Source organism: Chelonoidis abingdonii, chromosome 1, assembly GCF_003597395.2.
Source record: "Chelonoidis abingdonii isolate Lonesome George chromosome 1, CheloAbing_2.0, whole genome shotgun sequence".
Taxonomy (NCBI): Eukaryota; Metazoa; Chordata; order Testudines; family Testudinidae; genus Chelonoidis; species Chelonoidis abingdonii.
The window spans coordinates 201871012-201896170 of record NC_133769.1 but is presented as its reverse complement, the minus strand read 5'-3'; the positions used below and the strand labels follow the sequence as shown (position 1 = coordinate 201896170).

At 40.3% G+C, this 25159-nt stretch overlaps 1 protein-coding gene across 1 annotated transcript in view; it reads right to left on the bottom strand.

Moving 5' to 3' along the window:
- Nucleotides 1-711: 711 nt before the first annotated feature.
- IFNAR1 (interferon alpha and beta receptor subunit 1) overlaps nucleotides 712-25159 on the bottom strand; it is a 57478-nt gene continuing 33030 nt past the window's right edge. The window contains exons 5-11 of the mRNA XM_032789094.2: nucleotides 23885-24032; nucleotides 21521-21638; nucleotides 20447-20646; nucleotides 16540-16694; nucleotides 15335-15482; nucleotides 14082-14236; nucleotides 712-10115 (exon numbers count right to left, since the gene is read on the bottom strand). Coding sequence (XP_032644985.1) covers nucleotides 9888-10115; nucleotides 14082-14236; nucleotides 15335-15482; nucleotides 16540-16694; nucleotides 20447-20646; nucleotides 21521-21638; nucleotides 23885-24032 — 1152 coding nt within the window. The 3' untranslated portion in view covers nucleotides 712-9887. The remainder of the gene's footprint in view (nucleotides 10116-14081; nucleotides 14237-15334; nucleotides 15483-16539; nucleotides 16695-20446; nucleotides 20647-21520; nucleotides 21639-23884; nucleotides 24033-25159) is intronic.

The window sequence follows — 25159 nt, the reverse complement described above, 5'->3', positions numbered from 1 at the left end:
GCTCCATTGTGACCGCTCTGGACAGTGCTCTCAAATCAGATGCACTGGCCAGGTAGACAGGAAGAAGCTCACAAACTTATGAATTTCATTTCTTGTTTGGCCAGCATGGCGAGCTGATCAGCACAGGTGACCATGGAGTCCCAGAATCGCAAAAGAGCTCCAGCATGGACCGAATGAGAAGTACAGGATTTGATTGCTGTATGGGGAGATGAATCATGCTAGCTGAACTCCGTTCCAGTAAACAAAATGCCAAAACATTTGAAAAAGTCTCCAAGGGCATGAAGGACAGAGGCTATAACAGGGACTCGCGGCAGTGCCGCATGAAAATTAAGGAGCTCAGGCAAGCCTACCAAAAAAAACAGAGAGGCAAATGGCTGCTCCGGGTCACAGCCCGAAACATGCCACTTCTATGATGAGCTGCATGCCATTCTAGGGGGTGCAGCCACCAGTACCCCAACTCTGTGCTTTGACTCCATCAATGGAGTAGGATGCAACACGGAAGCGGGTTTTGAGGACGAGGATGATGATGATGAGGCTGAAGATAACTCACAGCAAGGAAGCGGAGAAACCGGTTCCCCCAACAGCCAGGATCTGTTTCTCACCCGGGACCTGGAGCCAGTAACCCTCCAAACCCACCCAAGGCTGCCTCCTGGACCTGCCAGGCGGAGAAGGGACCTCTGGTGAGTGTACCTTTGTAAATATTAGACATGGTTTAAAAGCAAGCGTGTTTAATGATTAATTTGCCCTGGCATTTGCGGCCAGTACAGCTACTGGAAAAGTCTGTTAACATGTCTAGGGATGGAGTGGAAATCCTCCAGGGATATCTCCATAAAGCTCTCCTGGATGTACTCCCAAAGCCTTTGCAAAAGGTTTCTGGGGAGGGCAGCCTTATTCCGTAGTAGGCCATTTTACTACGCCAGGCCAGCAGCATGTAGTCAGGAATCATTGCAGAACAAAGCATTGGAGCATATGGTCCCGGTGTTTGCTGGCATTCAAACAACATCCGTTCTTTATCTCTCTGTGTTATCCTCAGGAGAGTGATATCATTCATGGTCACCTGGTTGAAATAGGGTGGTATTACTAGTGGACATTCAGAGGTGCCCGTTCCTGCTGGGCAGTTTGCCTGTGGCTGAACAGAAATGTTCCCTGCTGTTAGCCACGCAGTGCGGGGAAGGGTGAAGCCATCAAAATGCGACCTTGTAACAAAAGCATATGTGCTATGTAATGTTAACAGCAAGGTTTACCATGAAAGAGTGTACCCACTGTTCTATAAAATGTCTTTTTAACTACCTCTCTCCCTTTTTTCTTTTCTTTAAACTCCAACTGCATATGTTTCTCCTTCCCAGAAGCTAGGAAAGATTAGAAGGCAAAAAAAAAAAAAAATGCACTGGGGATGAAATGTTCTCTGAGGTCACGCTGCCATCCCATACTGACAGAGCACAGCAGAATGCGTGGACGCAGACAATGTCAAGAGTGCAGGAAAGCACAATATGAATGCGAGGAGAGGTGGTGGGCTGAAGATGATAGGTGGTGTTAGCTTGCTGACAGAAGGCAGGAATCAATGCTCAGGCTGCTGGAGGATCACACTCATATGCTCCAGTGTATGGCTGAGCTGCAGGAAAGGCAGCAGGAGCACAGATCTCTGCTACAGCCCCTGTGTAACCAACCACCCTCTTTCCCCAAGTTCCATAGCTCCTCACCCAGACGCCCAAGAATGAGGTGGGGGGGCCTCTGGCCACCCAGCCACTCCACCCCAGGATTGCACAAGGAACAGATGGCTGGCATTAAATAAGTTTTTAAGTTTTAAAGTGCAGTGTGGCCTTGTCCTTCCCTCGTCCCCCACCCCTTCCGGGCTACCTTGGCAGTTATCCCTCTATTTGTGTGATGAATTAATAAAGAATGCATGAATGTGAAGCAACAATGACTTTATTGCCTCTGCAAGTGGTGACTGAAGGTGGGAGGGAAGGGTGGTTAGCTTACAAGGAAGTAGAGTGAACCAAGGCCGGGGGTAGGGGCAGTCATCAAGGAGAAAAACAGAACTTTCACACCATAGCCTGGCCAGTCATGAAACTGGTTTTCAAAGCTTCTCTGGTGTGCACTGCACCCTCGTGTACTCTTCTAACCACCCCTGGTGTCTGGCTGGGTGTAATCAGTGGCCAGGCAATTTGCCTCAGCCTCCCTCCCAGCCATAAATGTCTCCCCCTTAGTCTCACAAAGATTGTGGAGCACACAGCAAGCAGTAATAACAATGGGAATATTGGTTTTGCTGAGGTCTATCTGAGTCAGTAAACTGCGCCAGCGAGCTTTTAAACATCCAAATGCACATTCTACCACCATTCTGCACTTGCTCAGCCTATAGTGGAACAGCTCCTGATTACTGTCCAGGCTGCCTGTTTATGGCTTCATGAGCCATGGCATTAAGGGGTAGGCTGGGTCCCCAAGGATAACTAAAGGTATTTCAACATCCCCAACAGTTATTTTCTGGTCTGGGAAGAAAGTCCCTTCCTGCAGCTTTTGAAACAGACCAGAGTTCCTGAAGATGCAAGCGTCATGTACCTTTCCCGGCCATCCCACACTGATGTTGGTGAAACATCCCTTGTGATCCACCAGTGCTTGCAGCACCATTGAAAAGTACCCCTTTCGATTTATGTACTCGCTGGCTTGGTGCTCCAGTGCCAAGATAGGGATATGGGTTCCGTCTATTGCCCCACAGAGTTAGGGAAATCCCACTGCAGCAAAGCATCCATTATGGCCTGCACATTTCCCAGAGTCACTACCCTTAATATCAACAGCTCTTTGATTGCGTTGGCTACTTGGATAACAGTAGCCCCCACAGTAGATTTGCCCACTCCAAATTGATGCTCAATTGACTGGTAGCTGTCTGGCGTTGCAAGCTTCCAGAGGGCTATCATCACTTGCTTTTCAACTGTAAGGGCTGCGCTCATCTTGGTATTCTGGTGCTTCCGGGCAGAAGAAAGCAAGACACAAAGTTCCATGAAAGTGCCCTTATGCATGACAAAGTTTTGCAGCCACTGAGAATTGTCCCAGACCTGCAACACTATGCAGTCCCACCAGTCTGTACTTGTTTCCCGGGCCCGTACTTTGTGAGAAGTCTATGTCCATGTCTATGTCCTCATCACTCTTGTCACCATGCTGCCATTGTCTCCTCACCTGGTTTTGCTTTGGCAGGTTCTGCATATCTTACAGGATAATGCGCGTGGTGTTTATAGTGCTCCTAACTGCTGTGATCTGAGTGGGCTCCATGTTCCCAGTGCTATGATGTCTACGCTGAAAAAAGGCACGAGACGATTGTCTGCTGCTGCTGCTCTGAAAGAGGGAGGGGCAACTGACGACATGGCTTACAGGGAATTAAAATCAACAAAGGGGTAGCTCTGCATCAAGGAGAAACACAAAACAACTGTCACACAGAATGCCCCCCTCAAGGATTGAACTCAAAACCCTGGGTTTAGCAGGCCGTTGATTTCATGGAGGGAGGGCAGGTAGAGCAAATGCATACAAAACAAATCGGGTCCATTTCTTGTTTTGATCCACTCCACCTATCTTTTACATCTTAAGCTGGCAGCAGACCGTGCAGTATGACTGCTAGCCATCGTCATCTCCTGGGTGCTCGGCAGAAGATGCTGTATTATGATTGATAGCCATTGTCATCTCCTGGCTGTTTGCCAGAAGACGGTGCAGTACGACTGCTAGCCATTGTCATCTCCTGGGTGCTCAGCAGAAGATGGGAATGGCCTGGCTGAGTCACTCCCACATCTGTCCAGGTGCTCCGACCGACCTCACTGAGGTTGGCTAAAAGAGCACCCAGGAGTATTATGACGACGGATACCAGTCGTAACGCACCTTCTGCTGCCAAAAGGCAATGAGCTGCTGCTGTGCAGCAACGCAGTCCCACATCTGCCAGCATCCAGGAGACGTATGGTGATGAGCTGAGTGAACTCCATGCTTGCCGTGGTATGGTGTCTGCACAAGTAACCCAGGAAAAAAGGTGCAAAATGATTGTCTGACACTGCGTTCATAGAGGGAAGGGAGGCCTGATGACATGTACCCAGAACCACCTGCGACAGTTTTTGCCCCATCAAGCATTGAAATCTCAACCTAGAATTCCAATGGGCGGTGGAGACTGCAGGAACTGTGGGATAGCTACCCACAGTGCAATACTCCGGAAGTTGACACTAGCCTCGGTACTGTGGATGCAGTCCGCCGACTTAATGCACTTAGAGCATTTTGTGTGGGGAAACACACTATCGACTGTATAAAAATGATTTCTAAAAAAATGACTTCTATAAATTCAACCTAATTTCATAGTGTGGACATACCGTTATATGCCTATTGCACATAACTATTTCAAAGGAAATGCTGCTCCTAGAAATTGAAGACTTGTTGTGACAACTCCCTAGGTGATCACAATAGCCAAGTTAAAAAAAAAAAAAAGCCTTATTGCAACCTATTTTACTGCACCACACAAGCCATGGAAAGCACAGGTAGTTCACAGTGTACCAGGAAGTGTCAGCCTTTTGGTTCCAAAACCCATAAGTGTACCCTGAGCATAGAAAGCAGGAACAGTAAAGTGGTGTCAGTGCTACTGCAAGAAAAATGCACTGAACTGCGTTTAGACATTCTGATATTTACTGCGCTGAGAAGGCATCAGAACATCTGCACACACCAGCATGTTAAGAAAAGCAATGAAACCAGCACAGGCATCAAGGGGCTTGTATTGGGCCATCCATTTAAGAAAGTTCTAAGTCAGGCTAAGGCAACAACACACCTTGCTACACCTCAGCTAGAGAAGATGATGACCTGAGAAAAATGTTGGCAAACCTTTGAGACAGCATGAAATTTCTTCACCGTTCAAATCTAATGTGCCACTCTGTATGAAGTCCCTGGCATTCAAAGGAGATCTTCCAGTTCTCTGAAGTTGCATTCTTCTCTCCCTCTCCAATGCATAGTTTAGAACTGCATGCTAACTATCCAATTTCAGCTGGAAGATGACAAAGCATTAATGCACCAGACTGCAACAAAGTTTTGCAGGTTGTGACAAACTAGAAGATGTCATTTATGAATAAGGAGTATGGCTATGAGTGTTTGTTCATGATGGATTACTTGCTATGCTACTTTAAAAAGGTGTGTTAGAGGAACCAAGTAGAAAAGGTAAAACAATAGCCAAGAAAAGGAACATCCCACACATCAAACAAAAGCCAGGATATCAGGGAAAAGGCAACTTCTTGGATCCAGCCCTGGTGACATAACTGTTTGGCCAAAGCTGAGACGAGCAGGACCAAAAGGAACACTAAAATATTAGAAAGCTTCAAAGATCCTAGAAAAGGGAGGGGGTTGTATTAGCTGGGGGACATTGTCAGGAGGTGGGGCTCAGTGAAAAGAGGACAGACAACTGACTGAGACACACAAGGTACAGCTACACAGCAAAACAAACCCCGAAGCAGCAAGTCTCAGAGCCCAGGTCAACTGACTCAGCCTTGCTGGGCTCATGCTGTGGGGCTAGAAACAGACATTTGGGCTTGGGCTAGAGTCCATGTTCTGAGATCCAGTGAGGGCGGGGGAGGAGAAGGTCTCAGAGCCCGGGCTCCAGCTCGATCCCAAACATCTACATGGCTAACTTTAGACTCATAGCCTGAGCCCTGGGAACAACAGTCAGTTGACCCAGGTTCTGAGATTGGGGGTTGTGGGTTTTTTGCTTTTGCTATGTAACATGCCCACAGAGTGAGAGAGGTTTGCTGCAAATGTGCAATTTGCCTTCTAGGCCAGAGCAAAGAGACAGCTGCCTAACTAAGCAAGGACAGTTATATGCTGAGATTTTGCTTTACCATTTTAACTCAATGTACCTAAAGACTGTATTCCTGTTGTCTAATAAATCTCCTGTTTTGAAAAGGCTGTCCTGTGTCAATGCAAACATCTGCTGTTTGCATAGCTCCCAAATGGCTAAGTCTCTAACCAGTGTCCAAATGCCTTCGGACTTGAAGGTCAGGTAAGAAAGAGGTGCTGAAGTCAGGGAACCAGTCTTGGAGTAGTGGGACTTCCTGTGGAAAAAGTGGAGGCAATACACTTCCAGAAAGTCTGCATAGAAATCAAAAACTGATTGTTACAGCTGCGATTGGTCCCTTAAAAGGGAACTGGCCCACCCATCTGTGATCAGTTAAGTGCCTCCTAATGCAGGGGCATGCATCATAAAAAAATCAGATAGTTATTTAGAAGAGGAAACAGACACTGCCAGCATGGTGGGGAAAATAATTAATCTTGGGATCAGGAAAAAAGTCTACCTCTGGGGACAGCCTGGGGAGGCACCACTTTGGAAGAGATGGCTGGATCTGCCATTTATTAATTTTGCTGGGGACTGTACTTAATACTGTCTGAGGAAATAGAGCCCAGGAAGAGCAGATTTAAAGAGGATCTGTGGATTATTGGTTTGGCCTGGGACTCTTCTTAGAAAGGGGACGCTGCAGAGGACAAAAGTCCCAAGCGCCAAATTATTCTGGCTGGGCAGTTGGGGATTAGGGAATCTGTTGGGGAACTGGAAATTTACACTTGTGCCAATAAACAAGCCCAGCAACGATGTAATAACAGCAAGAGACTTGTGAAGCTCCTGCTGAGATTTGAGAAGGGAGAAATTGAAGCCAACCACAAGGGCGTGCTATAGAGCATCTGCCTCTGTGATATTTAAAATGATGAACAGGTCAGCAATACAATGAATGTACTACCAAATATCCAGTAAGATGACACTACAGTACAAGTTTGATGTACACAGGTGCAACTCCCACTGAAGTCAGAGGAAGTTGCCTAAGCTAGCCTTACACCTGTAATTTTCAGAGATTTTTCAGCCATCAACAGTTTGACTATTTACAGTGAAATCCCTCATATTAAACATAATAATCTTTGGAAAACAGCCATAAACACATGGAGCCAACCAAATCTATGTCACTAGTAACTGATCATTTCCAAAAGTAATACTTCACCATTAACCACTTAAATATCAACTGAAGTGTTCTCCTTAGAAGAGAAAAACAAAACAAAGGAAGACTATCTACAAAAAAAAATGGAAGAATGTGTTCCAAACTTAAATACTGCTGAAGAAACAGGCTATGATTAAGAAATGCGATTTTCAAAATAACTTTTTTGGGGAAAAGTAGTCCCAGGAGGTACATCTGCAGCACAAAGCACTAATGGCTGCATAAACAAGAAGAACAGATGCAAAACTATATCCAATTACAATTTGTATGTACGATACAGTTTTATAGCTCCTTTAATTAAGGATCGCCCAGCACCGTCACAAACTGGAGGTACAGCTATTAAGTGATATGCCCAAGGCCACACTAATTGATGAAACTGTATGCTGAACCCAGGCAATTCTGACTCCAAGTTCAAGTTCCCTGTTCCAAAAAGGAGACAACTCTGCCTTCTCCAAGGTCACAGTTATCTGCAAAAGTTAAAGGTGTTCCTCCTCCGCCCCCCAAATTTTTTTTGATCTAAAGCCGAAGAGTTTGGCTCTATTACCACAATTAGGTGAATTAGGGACGTTTTATGTCTACTTCTAAACATCTGGCACTGACCACCACCAGACACTTGAGGCCGGGCCAATGAATGGGGCTAAAACTGGGCTATTCCAATGCATCTCTTGGAAGCTACAAACTAATTTCTGTGACCTAGCCACCACCAGTGACAGTGCCACATGAGGTGGGCATGGCTTACACATGTATCCTCCTAGAATACTATAGTGAAAAACCAAACAATTCAAAGCTCAAGAGATATCTGGTTATTTTCAATTTACCTACGTTAGGAAACAAATTTGCCAAACTTTCACAAGGGCATTAAAAAAGACAACTGATATTTTTTGGCGGGGGGGGGGAGGGGAAGGAGGGAATGGTAGAGGAGAGGGAGACAAGAAAAAACATTTCTACTCTGCTCAAAGTGCCAAAAGGTAAAACAATGAACATTCCCCAATTCTAGAACTAGTTAGAGGAAAATTCATGTCATGTCCAAATACTGTATTTTCCTTTCTAACTACAGGTTATTATCCTAAGCAATTCCAGCCACACTTTCACAGGACTAAGCAGAATTATGCTGGGGAAAAAAGAAACTATCCTATAAAAGCAGCAAGGAGTCCTGTGGCACCTTATAGACTAACAGGCATTTTGGAGCATGAGCTTTCGTGGGTGAATACATGCATGCATGCATCCGACGAAGTGGGTATTCATCCATGAAAGCCCATGCTCCAAAACGTCTGTTAGTCTATAAGGTGCCACAGGACTCTCTGCTGCTTTTACAGATCCAGATTAACACAGCTACCCCTCTGATACTTTCCTATGAAACACACTATCCTGTCCAGTAAGTACTGAGGACTGATCTGGGAACACACACATCTTAGAGATTAAAAATATTCAAATTATGAAAGAAACCAACAATTACCTATAGCAAGTTATAAATTTACATGAAAGCTGGAAGTGTGTGTCCTGGTTCTTACTCCAAGTCAACTTTCCCCATAAAACAGGAAACTATTTTTAAAATCCCACATGACAAGAATAAGAGTTGAAAAATTATCCACAAGACTGGAGTAAATTTTCTTCAAGTGTCAGTGCAGCATGTATCATGTTTTGTATAAAAAAGAGCCCACTGATAAAGTAAGATCTGAGCTGGAAAAGTTTGTAAATGGTGACTATTCTTGCCATTCTGTCAGTCAAGAGGAATTATAAATCAAACTAGTAATTGCAGCACAATCATAATGAGAAAACTAATTTACGCCAGCAACATACAAAAATCATTGAAGCATACACACGGAAGAATTATTTAAAGCAAAGATGATTCAACCACACCAGTATCTAGAGATGTATACATGGCACCACAACATTAAAATCACTTGGATTCAGGTTTATAAACTTTAGTGATCATTTGGCTTTATGGTGGGGGATTTAAAGGATCCAATTCTCCAAAGCTATTTCCATTTGATGGTTGTGTGTTTGCCCTTCATTTATGATCAGCAAGAATTCAAGAACAAGTTGAAAAAAACCCGTTTGTTATTTTCAAAATGTAGGAAAGAATTTCACATTTAAGTACATCTCAATTGTGGGTAAAAATGTTACAGCTTATGGGTATCTGGTTTCTAAATAGACAAAAGGATAAGCTCCCTAACTTGCTTTGGCATTAAAGTGCATAATAGAATTTGTTCTATTCTTACAAGGCTGAGAATTTGCTTTTATGCACATCTGATTTGGAAGATCACTGTTTTATTTTGGATGTAGTGCTTGTTAGGCTAGAATGATCAAGACAAAGCTGCCCAAAACTATTCTTACAACAAGCATTCACTATTTTCCTCTAACTCCTTCAGCTAATATTTACCTGAGAAAAATCCCTTTTCTGCCTCTACCTCTGCATGTTAGCTAAGGTAGCTGAATTGTCTGGGAAGAGGGCATATTGATAGTAATAAGTTTAAAGTTAACAGAATTGACACCAGCACATACAATGCACTACTGGCACCAGGATTTCCAAGAGCAGGCTTAAGGAAGTCTACATATGTTGGCATCTACTACCAGCAACATAGATGGGCAAAGATTGTCTTTTCCGTGGAGACATCACAGGATTTTTGCTGATGTTACAGGATCCACATGGTAAACAGAAAGACTAGTAGCAAATACCAACAAAAATGGTATACCAGAAGAATATCCTTTTCCTGGAGGAGCAGTAGTAATATTTGTTCCTCACATTTCAGTCATTTTGCACTACTGAAAAGCAAAATTGGAAACTTTAGGACCAACAGTCTGACGTCAGCCTGTCTTGGTCAGACAATGACTCTTTCATATGTAACGGGACCAGCAAAATGCTAGTTAGGCTGCCAGTCTCAAGTTTGAGGTTATTTTTAGTTATGTTGTTTCCTGTTCTAGTGTTTCTTCTAACACTTTAGTTCCAGAAGTATCATCATCATTAGAATAATTTCCTGAATCTCGAGTGCTCTGTTTTGAGTGTTTGTAGTCTTTAAAATCAGTTTGATCTGTTTCCTCTATAACAATACTCTCAATTATACAACAATTTTCTGTTGGCTCCTCTGAAGTTGACAGATATGGACTGCTGAAAGGTTGTCCACCAAGACACTGCAGATGGGGAGAATGGAAGGAGAGAGGAAAAACAAAATTATTAGTTATAAGCTTAAATATGGCGTTGGTTAATGCAGCTGCTTTGCAGTCTTGTTCCCATTAGATTCTGTAGTACAATGATGTCTCTACTTATAGTGATAGTATGGCACCTTTTATTTTATTTTATTTTTTTTAGGAGTTAGTAACTTAGCTATAAAGGTTGCTTTGGTATGTAAATACAGACAAGTATTACAAAATGTCTTCAGATATGTTTCTAAACTAATGTAAATGGTGGTTTCTTGGTAATTTGAGGTCTTTAACTCATGATTTGAGAACTTCAGTAACTCAGCCAGAGGTTATGGGTCTATTACAGGAGTAGGTGGGTGAGGTTCTGTGGCCTGCAATGTGCAGGTCAGACTAGATGATCATGGTGGTTCCTTCTGGCCTTACAGTCTATCAATCTATATGGCCATAATTAATTTTTCTCATTTTTTTTTACTTTGCTAATAAGTATTAACAGTGTGCTCAGCAAAATACAAAAGACTATACAGACTCTAGCCCTTTGGAGCAGGGAGCTACTACACCAACACAAGTACACACTTTGAGACTCAGAGAAAGAACTTAGTGCATTTGGGGACAGGGAAGTGGTGGTAATAAGTAGGTACGTTTTTTGTTTTAAACTGATGTGGATTAACATTTGCATGCTTTGCAAGGGGATAAAAGGTTCTGAGGAAAAATTTGAAATAGACAGTGGGTGCTGGGGCACTTAGATAAGGGGAGAAGTTCCATCTAGTCTTATGCCCCTCAGTATTTTACAAATAGTGAACTGTTAACTCAACCCTAGACTAAAATATTTAAAATCGCTTCCTATGAAGGGACACTTATAAATAAAAAAGCATTACGTGAACTGTGTTGCCAGTCTACAATTGACACAAACAGCTGAAATTTTACAATTTACTGATAATTTGATAGTAGATATATTGTTTAATTCACAACTTGACTGATACTAATGTTTGTAAGGCATTATGTATTGTATGTGCTAAGGGCTTCATTGAGGCAGAAGTGCGCTGGGAACAAGGTTCACTGTTCAAGTGACATGCCGCCTTGTCAACAGCATAACATTCTCAGAGGCAACTAGGAAAGTACTGTGAAAGCTGATTCTTGCAACACTTCAGCATTTGAATGCTGTGAGCCATAACATGTGCATCTTGTGAAGATGCATGTGGAGGAAAAGGGCGCTCTCAAGCAAACCCAAGTTTTAAGTGAACAACAATACAACTTCAAAAAGTATTTTTCCATACAAACAGTACTTGAATATGTACAGACTGAAGACAGTTTACAGGAAGTACCCCATGACGGTGGGAACTATTTTGAGGTAAAAGTGGAGCTTATGATTTGGAAGGAAGAAAAAGGCTTCCTTTTGTTGCATGTTTACTAGCATACAGTTCTCAACGTAGTTACCCCTGAGCCTGACCTACTCCTGGTTTCAGTCACTGCAGCTTAAATGACCACAGGGTTATGGTTTGGGTGGGAGAAAGTGCCAGTGGCAATCCACCCTTACAAGATATTTGTGCTCCATCATTTCTGATGTTACTAGAGGATAGTGAGGGGATGTAACCACATTCCTTTCATCATACTGTTCCAGAACTGGACAGATGGGTGAAGTCAAAGAACTCCATCTCATCAATCCTGAAGGGGAAAATGAAAATTAAGTAATTGTAACTGGAGTTCGAGATGGATTCTGCATATTCACACTCTTGGGATGCACTGACTGGTGCAACTTGGAAGTGGACCTTCTCGTGGCAGTGCCAGAGTGCTTGTGCGCCATTCCTAAGCCTCCCATCAGCATCTGAGCATGTTCTGAGAGTGAGGCTATAAAAAGGGACAGAGTCCCACCTGTCCCCCATAGAGCATGGAATTAATTCGGACTCTACAGACGGGGGAAGGCAGGCAGGGAGTGTGAGTTACAGAATCCATATCAAAAGAACTTTGGTTACAAGTAACCAACTTTTTTTTTTTTGATTTTCCACTGAACATTCCCTCTCATGAGATTGTTAAATACTGCTTGCCAAACTAGTGTCCTAATTAAATAAAGATTGCAACACTGCTCTATCAAACTGAGCATCAGCTCTAGATACCAAATTTAAAACTACAATGTTTAATGAAAGTGAGACATGAACCCCAAATGGCAGCTTACATATTTCAAAAAGAGCAATATGCCTAACATGCCACAGAGGTACCAACCACTTTAGTTGAGAGAGTTCTGAGACCAGCAGTAGGAGAGAGAAGAGATCTTAACTCTACTCTATATGCTGTCTATACCATCTAGACAAGGGCTGTGCAGAAACAGCTCAGCCTCTAAAGTTTCCAGCACAGGAAATGAACAATTTGGGAAAGGCCTAAACCCCCTAGTTCTAGCCAGATAACAATAAAACTATGTCTGAATGCTAATCTGCACTCACCCTTATGAGCATGAGATCCAGGAAAGATAACCAGTATATTGATTAAACATGAAAATCTGAAATTACTTTGGGATAAACTTGGGGTGAGGTCTAGGTACAACCTTGTCCTTATGAAAAACGGTAGAAAGACTCTACCATCAAAACATACAGTCTATCTAGAAGAATTATGGAACTGCAATTCCTATTATAAAGTTATTTTTATGGAGAGAGGTTTGAAGGGTGGAGATAATTGTGTTAATACAAAGTTTAGATCCCATGGAGGAACTGGATTTCCTACTGGCAGCTACAAGTTCAATAAACCCTCCAAAACCTTTTAACAGTAATATGAAAAAAGTATTTATTATTAATAGGTAAATGAAAAATTGCTACTGCTGCCAAGTGGATTAAGTGAGGAAACAGATTAACCCACAGATTTTAAGTGTAATAAATATTCTAAAATATATTGAATAGGAATGGATACAGGATCAATATCCTAGTCAGTCAGCCATAAAATTTTTTCTCCATTTAAAGTCATAACATTTTTCTAGTCTACTTTTCTAGAATTGATTAATATATGTTGCACACCTATAGAACAAGGTTTCTTAAAATCTGTTTTAAGTCCTATCATCCATGACACTAGATATAGTGATTTTGGATCTGGATGAAAGACCCTCCCTCTACTGGGACAGCAAGCCCATCATTACTGGTACATGTTTGTATTTCCCTCTGCAGGAGTAGGAGGTTCATGTACTATTGCTGTCTTGTCCACACTAGAGCGACTGGTATCATTTTGGCCACGTCTTGCATACTTTTTCTCCCTTCCTGCTAATGCTGAAGGTAGTGAAAAAGTTAACATTAAACCAATCCCTCATCTGAGTAAACAGGTAAAAATGGAACTAAGATGAATAAAGGAGCTAAAGACTGAAAACGGAGCTGTCTACAACAGCTACAGAAATTAAGCTCCTCATCCATCAACCACAGTGCAATTAGGAGTGTTTGGGGGCAGAGGAGAATGGAACATGAGTTGGAGACTCAGAGGAACTCATGGGAAAGGAGCACTCCTCATGAACTTTCTTCATTCTCATCTACTCCACTTTTTCTTTATCCATCAGCTAACAGAGGATGTAATGTCCTATAAAAAGTAGGTTTTTTAAAGCAAAACCTGAAGCTTGGAAGAAAAACATTTGCACAAAGGTATTCCTTTATTTAAAACTAAAATATGATACAGGCTTTTCCCCTTCTTTGGGTCAGCTTGACAAGGTAGAAATCCTAAAATGTTATTTTGTAACGGCTTTCAATAGCTTTTCCCCTTTTTTCCATACAAATTGAAATATCTGCTTATCACAGGTTTCAAGCAATCAGTAATAATCACAAGATATCAGACTAATTCACATACTTTATCATTAAACTTTCGGTATCTAATCTGGCAAGTCTCCCTGACACTATTCTTTCGAATAATGAATCAGATATATTATGTGATGACATTCTAGTGTTCTTTGATCCTTGAAAAGTTACATTCTTGGAAAGATAGTCAAAACCTTACCTCTATGTTTGAAGGAGGTTTGCATGATGGAAAGAATGCATATCTGATCCGTCTAGATATATAATATACACCAAAAATCAAAAATGATGCAAAAAAGAAGAAGGCAACCATGGCCATTGCAAAGGTTTTCAAAATAGTCAAAGGTGAAGTTTTATCTAAAAAATAAGGAAATAATCATTAATCTACTTAGATATTCATGAAGTGCCCTATCACCAAGATCTTTACATTTAAAGATCATATACAATGTAAAGGCTACACCATAAAACTTCACATTTACACAGTGTTTTATTTCTTGAAAGTATTATATGAACATGAATAAATCTTCACACCATCCCAATAGCTTAGAGCAGTCTACTGAAACAAAGCAAAAGGTTTTCAGCACCAAATATAGATACATAGAAACTGCCATTTTGAATCAAAGCCAAGGTCCATCTAGTCTAGTTCTCTGTCTGACAGTGGCCAGTACAGATGCTCCAGAGCAAAATATAAGAACCACACAGTAGGCAGATGTGGGACAATCTGCCGCTCACATAGATATCTTCCTGATTAATAGTTGAGATTGCCCTAAACTTTGAAGCATGAAGTTTAATACTCCTTCTAAAATTTGTCATCAACAACAATTCTGGATATTCTTGATATCAAATCCCTTTTGGAAACTTGTTAAAATTCTTGGCTTCAGTGACTTCCTGTGGCAACAAATTCCACAATAATTTAGTTTAAGCATTAATGGGACAAACATATTTTAAGAAATTCACCTACTGAAGAAATACAAACGCTTAAAAAAAAATTAAGTTTAAGCTCAGATGGAAAGGGGTAGCACAGTGTCTCACAGCTCTAGGTATCCCCAGCAGCTTGTCACAGGACCATATTCTGCTGCCTTTAATCAGGATATTGTTTTCTCTATTTAAGGCTTCATCTCATCAGGTGCCTCAATCAGCAAAACACTGCAGTGTGTGCTTAACTTTAAGCAGGTATGTAGGCCATTGAAATAATCAGGGCCAGAATTCTCAGCACCTTGCAGGATCAAGTGGATTTTCCACTGGCATCAAGTAGATTTGTGGAGTAAGATACTAAGTGTTTTAACATAAGTAAGGGTGGCAGAATCCAGCTCTTAATTCCAAAGAATTGTAAGCATCAGAGAATAAGCTTTCTTTTGAGGAACTTGGGATTTACTAAAGTGTTTCACTCATTCTATATAAAAATTTCTGAACTGAAATTCAATATATCCCAAACATACATTTAAACTTTCATACCATTAAGCGTTTTAATACATTCCACATCACTAAAATGACCATCTTTTTTATATGCTGGTGAAAATGCTTGCACTTTCAAACAGTACAAAACCAAGGGTGTCAAGTCAGAGATTGTGAATAATAACTGTTGTTCTTCTTGGATTTTCTCCTGAAAGAAAAATAAGAAATGCAAGTAAAAAACAGTACAAGATTGATTCAACTGTATTAACAATTGTAAGCAATGCAATACTGAAAAATAATTTTTGTATAATTTTAATTATATTTCACTCTCAAATCAAAAGTTTGAATTTCAAAACCACATTAAGTATTAATCCACAAACTAACCATTTTCACTATTTTGCAAAGGTACTTGCAAAAGTACACTTCAAAGTTTGTGCTGTATAGACATCAAACTTTCTGGTATATTTAAAGTGTTCTGCTCTCTCTTCACATGTGCATTCTTATTGTAGTCTTGTAAAACAAAGTTAAGGAGTTTATTATACAAGTTTAAAAATGGAAAAATCACATCAAAATGTCAACTAAAAATGTGTAAATTTATAAATGCAGAGAAATTCAGTCTAACTTTAGCTCTGAATTAACTAGAAATGCTATACAAACTTCAATGCTGAGAATTTAAAAAAAGAGAATATTTTTAGATCAATAGGGAAATAGTTCAACTAGTATTATGCCAGCTTTTTTGTTCTGTCTTGGACTAACTGATATAAGAATTACTGTTTTTTGAACTGAGTGGCCCTAAAACTACTAATACAGAACTTCAGAAAGAAGTTACTTACTGAAGCAATTTTTTTCTCTAAAAGCCCGATCCTGCACCAGTGAAGTCAATGGGAGTGTTATCAATTACTTCAATGTGCACAGGGTCAGATCCTAAATAAACTGCTTCCAGAGAGCCATGCAGTCAACTACTCAAAAATGATCCATCAGCAGCCATTCGTGCAAGATTCCTAAAATGACTGTACAGACACAATGTAGGATCATGAAGGATAACTATCATCAACCAACCAATATTACCATCTCTTTGCCTACTTTATGATGTATACATCCCAGCAAGATTTTACATTTTATGTAAGCTCTGCAACAAGAAAATCATATACAAGGCTCTTTTTTAAATTAAACTTTTTAAAGGGGAAGGTCTTAGTGTAACATTAAAATCATGCTACTTATTATTACACCATTTTAATTAAAGACGTTTGAAAAAGTTTTTTCACCTTAGTATCTGAAGAATTTTTCCAGTACAGAACCCGGTAAGATAAGTCATAAAATTCACTCATGGACTTATTTTCAGACTCTCCTGGAGGAGTGAGTTGGATACGAAGTGAATCCTTACTGGAGCTTACTGTTACACTTGGAGGGCCAATTTCATCTTAAAAGATTTCACATACACACACAACAAGTTAAAAATCTGTTAGCTAAAACAAGTAAGTAAAAATGTTACGGCTGTGATTAAACCCATAACAGCAAAGGTTTTCAGATTTATGGCTAGAAATCTGGCTTTTACTAATACCTTTACAAAAACAAATAGGGGGAGATGGGAAAGCAGGCACAATGACATAAATGTTTAACCCTAATGTTTCAGCATTAATATTGTATTTGTTGTTGTTGAGCTTTCAGTCACACTGTGAATGATATTTTGAAGTTGTGATATATATCAGTCAAAATAGAGCTACTGAAATTTTAAAACATGCATTGCAATATCTACTTGATAGTTTAATTTAATAGGGAGAGCTAATGAAAACATGAATATTTTTATTTATACTAGCAGGATAAAAACAAGTACGAGTCACCGGATGGCACTGTTAGACTTGTTATTTTTTCCTTAATGTGCAAACACTATCCATTCTTTGAAGAATTGTTGTATTATTGTTAATTTTTGAGGTAAAGAATGTATTCTGTTGGGGGAGCTGTTGCAAACAGCAGGAGAGTTTGAGCTCTGTCTTATTTCCTCTGTCTAAAGTCAATTCTTGGGGTAGAACTTCTTCCTGAGAACCAGACACTGATCTATAGACTGCAATTTCTGAAAGGGGATTACATGCATGCTATTTGTGATCAATTGTGTTCAAAAGATTGGTGTATATAGCAAAAAACAAACAAGTTGAACTAATATACCCAGACTCCATACCACCAATTTCTTCTCCAATGGGAAGCCAGCATGCAAGGCCCTCAAATCTACCACCCAGCAATAATTACAAGGACTATGGGCTTGACTACACTTGAGAGTTACAGCACTAGTGGTGGCTTTACAGCACTGTAACTTACTCCCCGTCCACACTGGCAAGGCACATATAGCACTGTATCTCCCTGGCTACAGCGCTGCATGTACTCCACCTCGACGAGGGTGCCAGTGTAAACAGTGATTAATCTTACTACGCTGTAACTGACCTCCGGAACCTTCCCATAATGCTTTTTAAGTAAAGATAACACTCTTTCTTTTGTTGTGAACTTGGGGATCCCGGAGCTGCTTATCTAAAAAATAAACACAGCTACTGTTTGCTCGAGCAGAGGTGGATGAATGTTCACAGCTAGTGTTTGCTTAAGGAGAGAAGCAGCCCGGAGGGGGAAGAGGGGGGTCCGTTTTGGAGCAGCTGCTTATCTGGTCTGAAGGCTATTTGCATTTAGTGAATGAGAGAGGGGTGGGGGATGGGGTTGAAACTTTTAAAATGATTGAAGGTTGGTGCTGTGTATCTTCAAGTCCTTAGAACTCGCAAGGCAGGGAGCTGACACAGTGTCAGCTCCAAAAATCCACTCTCTGTTTCCCCTACACTCCCAGTCACACTCTACCCCACTCCCCTCTTTTGAAAAGCACGTTGCTGCCACTTGAATGCTGGGATAGCTGCCCATAATGCACCACTCCCAACACTGCTGCAAATGTGGCCACACTGCAGCGCTTTCCCTACACAGCTGTACGAAGACAGCTTTAACTCCCAGCGCTGCACACCTGCAAGTGTAGCCAAAACCTATGACAGTCTTTGTGCTTCTTAAACTGATCAACTGGATTAGGAAGCAGTTCCTCTTTTACCCCCAGAGGTATAAGCCAGGCGAGAAGCATTATGGATTTTCAGCCTTCAGTAAAAGGGTAAGAAAAGCCAAATCTTACAAGGTAGTGATCTCTAACCTTTTTATGTCCAAGATCACTTTTTGAACCTAAGGGCAACCCAGGATCTACCTCACTCCTTCCCCAAAACCCTGCCCTGCTCGCTCCATTCCCCTCTCCATTGCTCACTCTCCCCTACCCTCACTTTCAGTGGGCTGGGGTGCAGGAGAGGGCTCACAGCTGGGGGTTCAGGGTGCACGAAGGGGCATGGGGTGCTGGCTCCAGGAGGGGGCTCAAGGCTGGGGGTTGGAGTGTGGCCTCCTGCCAGGCAGCACTTACCTCTGGTAGCTCCCAGTTGGTGACAGCTGCCTACCCCAGTCTCACACCACTCTGGAAGGGGCCAATGCACCCCTGTGGCCCCTGTGCAGGAGGTGGCTCTGCGTGCTGCCCCTCTCTGTAAGCACCCCCATAGCTTTTCCAGCCAATGGGAGCTGCAGGGGAGGTGCTTGCAGGCAGGAGCAGCACGCAGAAGGAAACCTCTACCTCCCCACCCCTGGGTCAGCAGGTCTGCACTGGCCACTTCTGGGAGCAGGCTGGGGCCAGAGTAGGCAGAGGGAGTTCCTTAGCAGCAACCACACTGCACTGCCAGTGATCATGGCCAACCGATTGGTAATCACTGTTATTAGGTAATGTTTTCTCAGCCTTTTCAGGCTGAAACTCCTTAATTCGAAGTATAAAACACTTTTATAGTAAATGTAAAGGTGCTGAAAAAAATTAACAAATGATAAAACTGATAAGCCTATATAATTTGTTTGCGCATTGAAAGGTTGACAAAATAGAGGACACTGAAAAGTAAGATGTGCAAGGAGTGCCAGAGTAAGATCTTCTTTAGTTTAGATCAGAAGTTTTCAAACTGTGGGTTCGGGACCCCAAAGTGGATTGCGACCCAATTTTAATGGGGTTGCCAGAGCTAAAGCCTGAGCCCAACCACCTGGGGCTGAAGCCCTGGGATTTTGGGCTTCCACACCCAGGGCAGTGGGGTTTGGGCAGACTCAGGCTTCAGTCCTCCCTCCTGGAGTCATGTACTAATTTTTGTTGTCAGAAGGGGGTTGTGGTGCAATGAAGTTTGAGAACCCGTTTTAGATTGTAGTAAAGTTTTCACTGCCTTGCAACCTTCTCTCCAGTTGTCATTTTTATAACTTCCCTGGGAGTTGCAAACCACTAGTTAGAAATAATTTTTTTATTAAAGCTAATGTTAAAAAAAATTATATAATACCTTAGTTTGAGAAAAGAGAGTGTCTGTATATCTGGGTATAGTGCTTAGATTTTAAAAACAAACCTTGTATTTGTGGGTAGTCATGAGATACATATAGTGCATAATCAGCAATAACCCAAATTTTGGTGAATGAATTTAAGAATACAGTTTAGATATTTAGCATCCATGCATTCAGGTACATTACTCATGAAGAACATTATACAGAGAGTTGGTGGTGAAAAGTAAAATATATCACTGAGAATTTAGGATAGGTTGTCCATTTAGAGAAAAACAGAGTCCACCAGGAAAGTATGAGAGTTACTTTCCCAACTGTGCCTACTTTAGAGCGTAAACTAGAATACATATAAGGACCAGATCTGTAAGAAATCCCTCCTCCCACATTTACAGCACACCACAATTAATTGGTTTTCTAGTTTCCCCCTTCTCTGACATCAGGAACTCATCCAAAGCAAATGCCAGATTAGAGGGACTCCTGCTATGATCTGGTATGCTAAGATTTACATAACAAAATGATTAATGTAATATAGTTAATGAATGAGGAAAGTTGAAGTATGCAAAAAGTGCAGAAGATGCTGTGCATCTCTATTTTAGTAAGTAATTTGCTATTTTCAAGCCAGGAGTGAAATCCCAGCTCCACTGGAATCAATGGAAAAAGTTCCTACTGGCTTCAGTGGTGCCAGTTTTTCACCCAGTGTTTCTACAGAGGAACTATAAAAATAAGAAAGCTATTAAAGATGAAAATGAGTAGACTGAATGCAGATACTAATGATGTACAAATCAACTGTGAAAAGAAAATATATCCACTTACTTACTACACAAGGATCCACTTTTATTTCATTAGACCAACGTGATTTATTATATCCGTTCATAGCTTGTACACGGAGAAAGTAAATTCCACTAATGGCTATGTCAGATGAGAAGTCACACTGTGTAGTAGTGATGTTTTCACATCCAGAAATAGTGATCCATTTATCTGAATAGTCTTCAGAAAGACTCTTTAAATATCCACTAGAATAAATGACATTTTGTGGTCAATATGAACTCCCTAGTCTAATCAAAATAACAATATTTTTCATTTAATTTACAGTTGAATGAATACGTCCATTTCTGTTCACTGTTTCTAGACAAACACATGCAATGACTGTGTAAATTTATGTCAAAGACTTTTTCGAAGTCCAAAGCTGTATCATGCAGTTCTCTGTCAACTATTTCGCCGACATGTTCAAAGCATTCCATCAGAACTCAATCTTTTCTATGGAATGTTCATTCTTAATTATAATGAAGAGTGGGAAAAATATATTAAATGCAACATTTCAGTGAAAAACTGAATCAATCAGGACATTTAAATTTAGATGAGGACAGCAACATTTGTACACCCACTGCACATACCCCAAATATAAAGTTACACATTTGCAGCCTAACCATTAATAGTATTTGAAAATCCCAGAGTATATGTAATGGGGTATGTTAAAATTTCTTTGAGGACTTTAACATTTGCATTTTCTGACTTTCACATGTTTAAGTTCTCAACTTCAACTCACCGATTTCCTTGGTGTTAAGACAGATTAGGAAAGTGTTCATCTTATCGAAATAGTATCTGGTACACATTTAGAAGCCTAGCCTGCAGGTGTTCAAAACTTCAGAGAGAATCCGAGTGCTGTGAACTTCAATGATCAAACATTGGTATTATTCTTGTAAGCACATCACATGGGTGACTGGATGAAGTATCTCTTACTTCAATGAGTACGTTAGGATACTGTTCTGAATATCATACTTGAATTTCTAGGAACACTTAGCTTCATAGGCCTTATCGAGGGCAATTTAGAATGGTCAAGTTTAAAGTCTACTTAAGCAGCAAAGCTTTAAAAACTATTTAACTTACCTGAGATATTGTACAGTAAAGCTCACATTTTGATCATATTGATTATCCCAGGACAGAAGAAACTTCATGTTCAAAGCATGAACTTCTACATTCATTGGATAAGGTAGTACATTCCATGCTAAAATGCAAAGAAAACAAAACTCACCATCGTCAAGAAGTCTTCAGTTATGTACACTTATTTTTCCCCACAGTAAGAAAATCTGTACAGTATATTTTAAATAACTGTGTGAATAGAACTTTAAAATATTTGATGATTTGCGATCATAGCAGTGGGCGCACACAGCTGATTAAGCCATAGTGGTATGTAGCTCTCAAAGGGTTCTATAGGAAAGCATCAGTTTTTAAATCAACAGAGAATATTAGACAGCACAAAGATGTTAGAATATGGAAATATGATGAGAAGTCAGTGTCAGTCCGAATCTGGCTGGAATAATGTACATAAATACAAATTTACAAATTACATATTCTGGAAGATCTGCAAATAAACACCACTATGATGCAATGATGATGTTCTCGTCATAGCATTATTTCAGATCTGGGGGATTTTACACAGTGCAAAATTTAGCTATATAAAAGTAAGGAATGGAACAATAAACAATTCACTAATTCATGTTAGCAATAAATATATTCTATATTACCATATAAAAAGTAATTTCGGATTCCAATTCCTTGGTTGCCGTCTGTGACAAACCATAGCAATAGCATACTTTAAACATAAAATCATGAATTCCATTGTCAGTTAATGGACCAGAGTAAGAAACTCCATAGCAAACCAATAAAAGACAGCACAGCTAGTGGACTTTTTCTAAAGATGTCACAAATTAAGCAAGATAGAACTTGGTCTGCACTTGGATAGGATACCAGCAAGGAAAATCATGGTGCTACATGAAAGTGTGTTGGTGATGAACACGCCTGCCTGCCCCTCCCCCACCCCTTGAGAGATAGTATTGAACCAAATATTTAACAGTGGTATTATGAGGCAGGGCACTCTAGTGGAGGTACATAAAACCATGTCCAGACCTTTGTGGTCATTAAAGGTCTCATGTCACTTTTTTGAATGATGCTATTTACTGGTTTTAAAGAAGTCTACTGTATGTACAACACAGTAATGCTGATAATTTAACCACAGTTTACAAGCTGAAAAACATAAGCCTTACACAGTTGAACATTACCATGACACTTTCTGCAAGAAGAGGGATGTTAACCCTATTAAAATTCCAAATTAGATAACTGCATTAGAAATTCTTCTTGTGACAACAGCTAACTAAATAAACATTATTTCCTAGTCTTTTCTCTCTTACCAGAATGAAAGCAGCATTTATCAATATATGTTAGTTTTATTTGTTCAGTAAGCCCTAACTCAGATCTACCACGTTTCCTGCAAGTTCCACTGAACTAGGGCATTGGCACTAAGAAGATAACTCTTTTTTTAAACTCATACTTGTTTCTGCTTTGAGGTAGCAGATTTAGTTACTGTTCTTCTACTGCTTTAACTGTTTATTTTTGTAATGCATGAAAAAAAAATCATTTATTTGTGTTTCATCAGTTACTTGAAACTTTTAAAATAAGTGTTTCAAGGATAAACCAGCTCCAGCTTCTGGAAAAAAAGGAGGAAACCTTCCCTGGGAAAATTTATCCCAAAACTGTCTCCAAAAGGATTTCTTCTACCTCTCCTGAATCATCTGGGACCGATCACACTCTGACTGGATTCCGCACCAGGTGGGCCACCTGTCTCATTCAGTACTAAAAGTCCTATATTCCTACATACACAATATGAAGAGTGTAAAATCCTTCCAATGTCTATTTTAAAAAAATAAGTCACTTGGACAGATGATAAATGCACTTTGCAAGACAATTCATGAGCTGCAAGCAAATACATTCTAAATCACTTTTTGAGGCTTCAGAACAAAAAAGGGTTTGCACAAAAATGGCATGTCAACTTGGCAAAACCATACCTTTCAACTAAACGAATTCAGTTTTTCCACGTATGCACAACAATATCTTACAGGAACTGAACAAAGTTTTATCCTAAACCAAAATTCACAAATACAGGAATATTTGTTTCTGCATCTAGGAGCACAATAGAACCACGATAATCTAAATGTAATGGTGGACACTGAATATATTTGGGTAACTGAAAATTCCTTTCCCTATCAAAAGCCTCAGCAGATGCTGGAAGACATTAAGCTGCCTATAACAGGGAGTTTGGATAACTGATGTTCAAATTATCAAGGTTACATGGAAATCAGTAGAAATGTTGGTAATTTTGCACAGTTCTACTACTTTGGAGCAATGGATTTTGCAACCTATCAGGCTAGTTGTAGGATTTGATTACTAGAGAGTTTAAAGGATTTTTTTCCTTACCTTTATCTGTAGTTTTAATGCAGTGGACTGGACTGAAGGAACCTACTTTTCTTTCAGAAGTTATGCGTGCTTGAACCTTCAGACAGTAAGTAGTCTCTGGTGCAAGATCATAAATTGTGTCTCTGCGATTAATAGTTTTGCTTTTTGGCTGCAATACATAAAGAAAAACAGTTTTAAACAACCTATTAAGGAAATTGTTCTTTCCCAAACAGCCTCAACTTGTGACAAAAAGTCTTACTGTCCTGAAGAATCACTTGATGTCACCCGCACATATGACATTTGGATACATTCAGACATTAGCGATAAGATAATATTTCATTTACACTATATTATTGGCATGCTAATGTAATTTTGCATGTTTAATTTGTGGGAAATAATTGTGAACTATCTTAAGCTACAGTATACTCAAAACTTACCTGAAACTTACAAGGAGTACAGAATGGAAAGAAAAAAGCTTTAAACGTCTGAACAAAATAAATTGACTCCATGTTTTTGTAATGCTTTCTGCAAAATTGAAGTGAATTTAAATAGTTTCCTATTTGATAACAGTTTGCTATAGAAAGTAATCCCAGCAATAGATTTATATTTTTCTTATGCTGTAGTATTTTTTGCATGTCAAACGATACATAATTTCTCTCTACTCTTACAATTCTGAAAAATAATTTCTTATCAGATAATTGAGATTTTCCCAACTTTCCTACACCAGTCAGACAAATGTATAAATCCTTTCCCTGCCACAAAGCAGGAAGATAGAAGAGAAAATAAAAATAAAAAAAAAAAAATCAGGAAAAGGCCAGCCTGTACAGTTCAGCGAAATAATAGTAACAAATGACCTTAAAATGTAGAGATTTTCCATACACCCAGTTCATATACCTCTCTTCTAAAGATAAGAAATGAGATTTTCCTTTCAGAAGTGGTAAGATCTTGCATCCTTTCACCCTGAGTGTTATGGCATGCTAGCTACAGAGGACCTGTGCTCCAGTTTTCCAGTGTGTAAAATGAGGATAATGATACTTATTCTCCTCTGCAGAGTCCTTTAAGCTCTACTGAGAAAGGCTTTGTCTACACTGGAACCTGAACAACAAAAAACACGGTTACTCACCTTTGTAACTGTTGTTCTTCGAGATGTGTTGCTCATATCCATTCCAGTAGGTGTACGCGCCGCGCGTGCACGTTTGTCGGAAAACTTTTACCCTAGCAACTCCAGCGGGCCGGCAGGTCGCCCCCTAGAGTGGCGCCGCCATGGCGGGTGATATATACCCCTGCCGGCCCGCC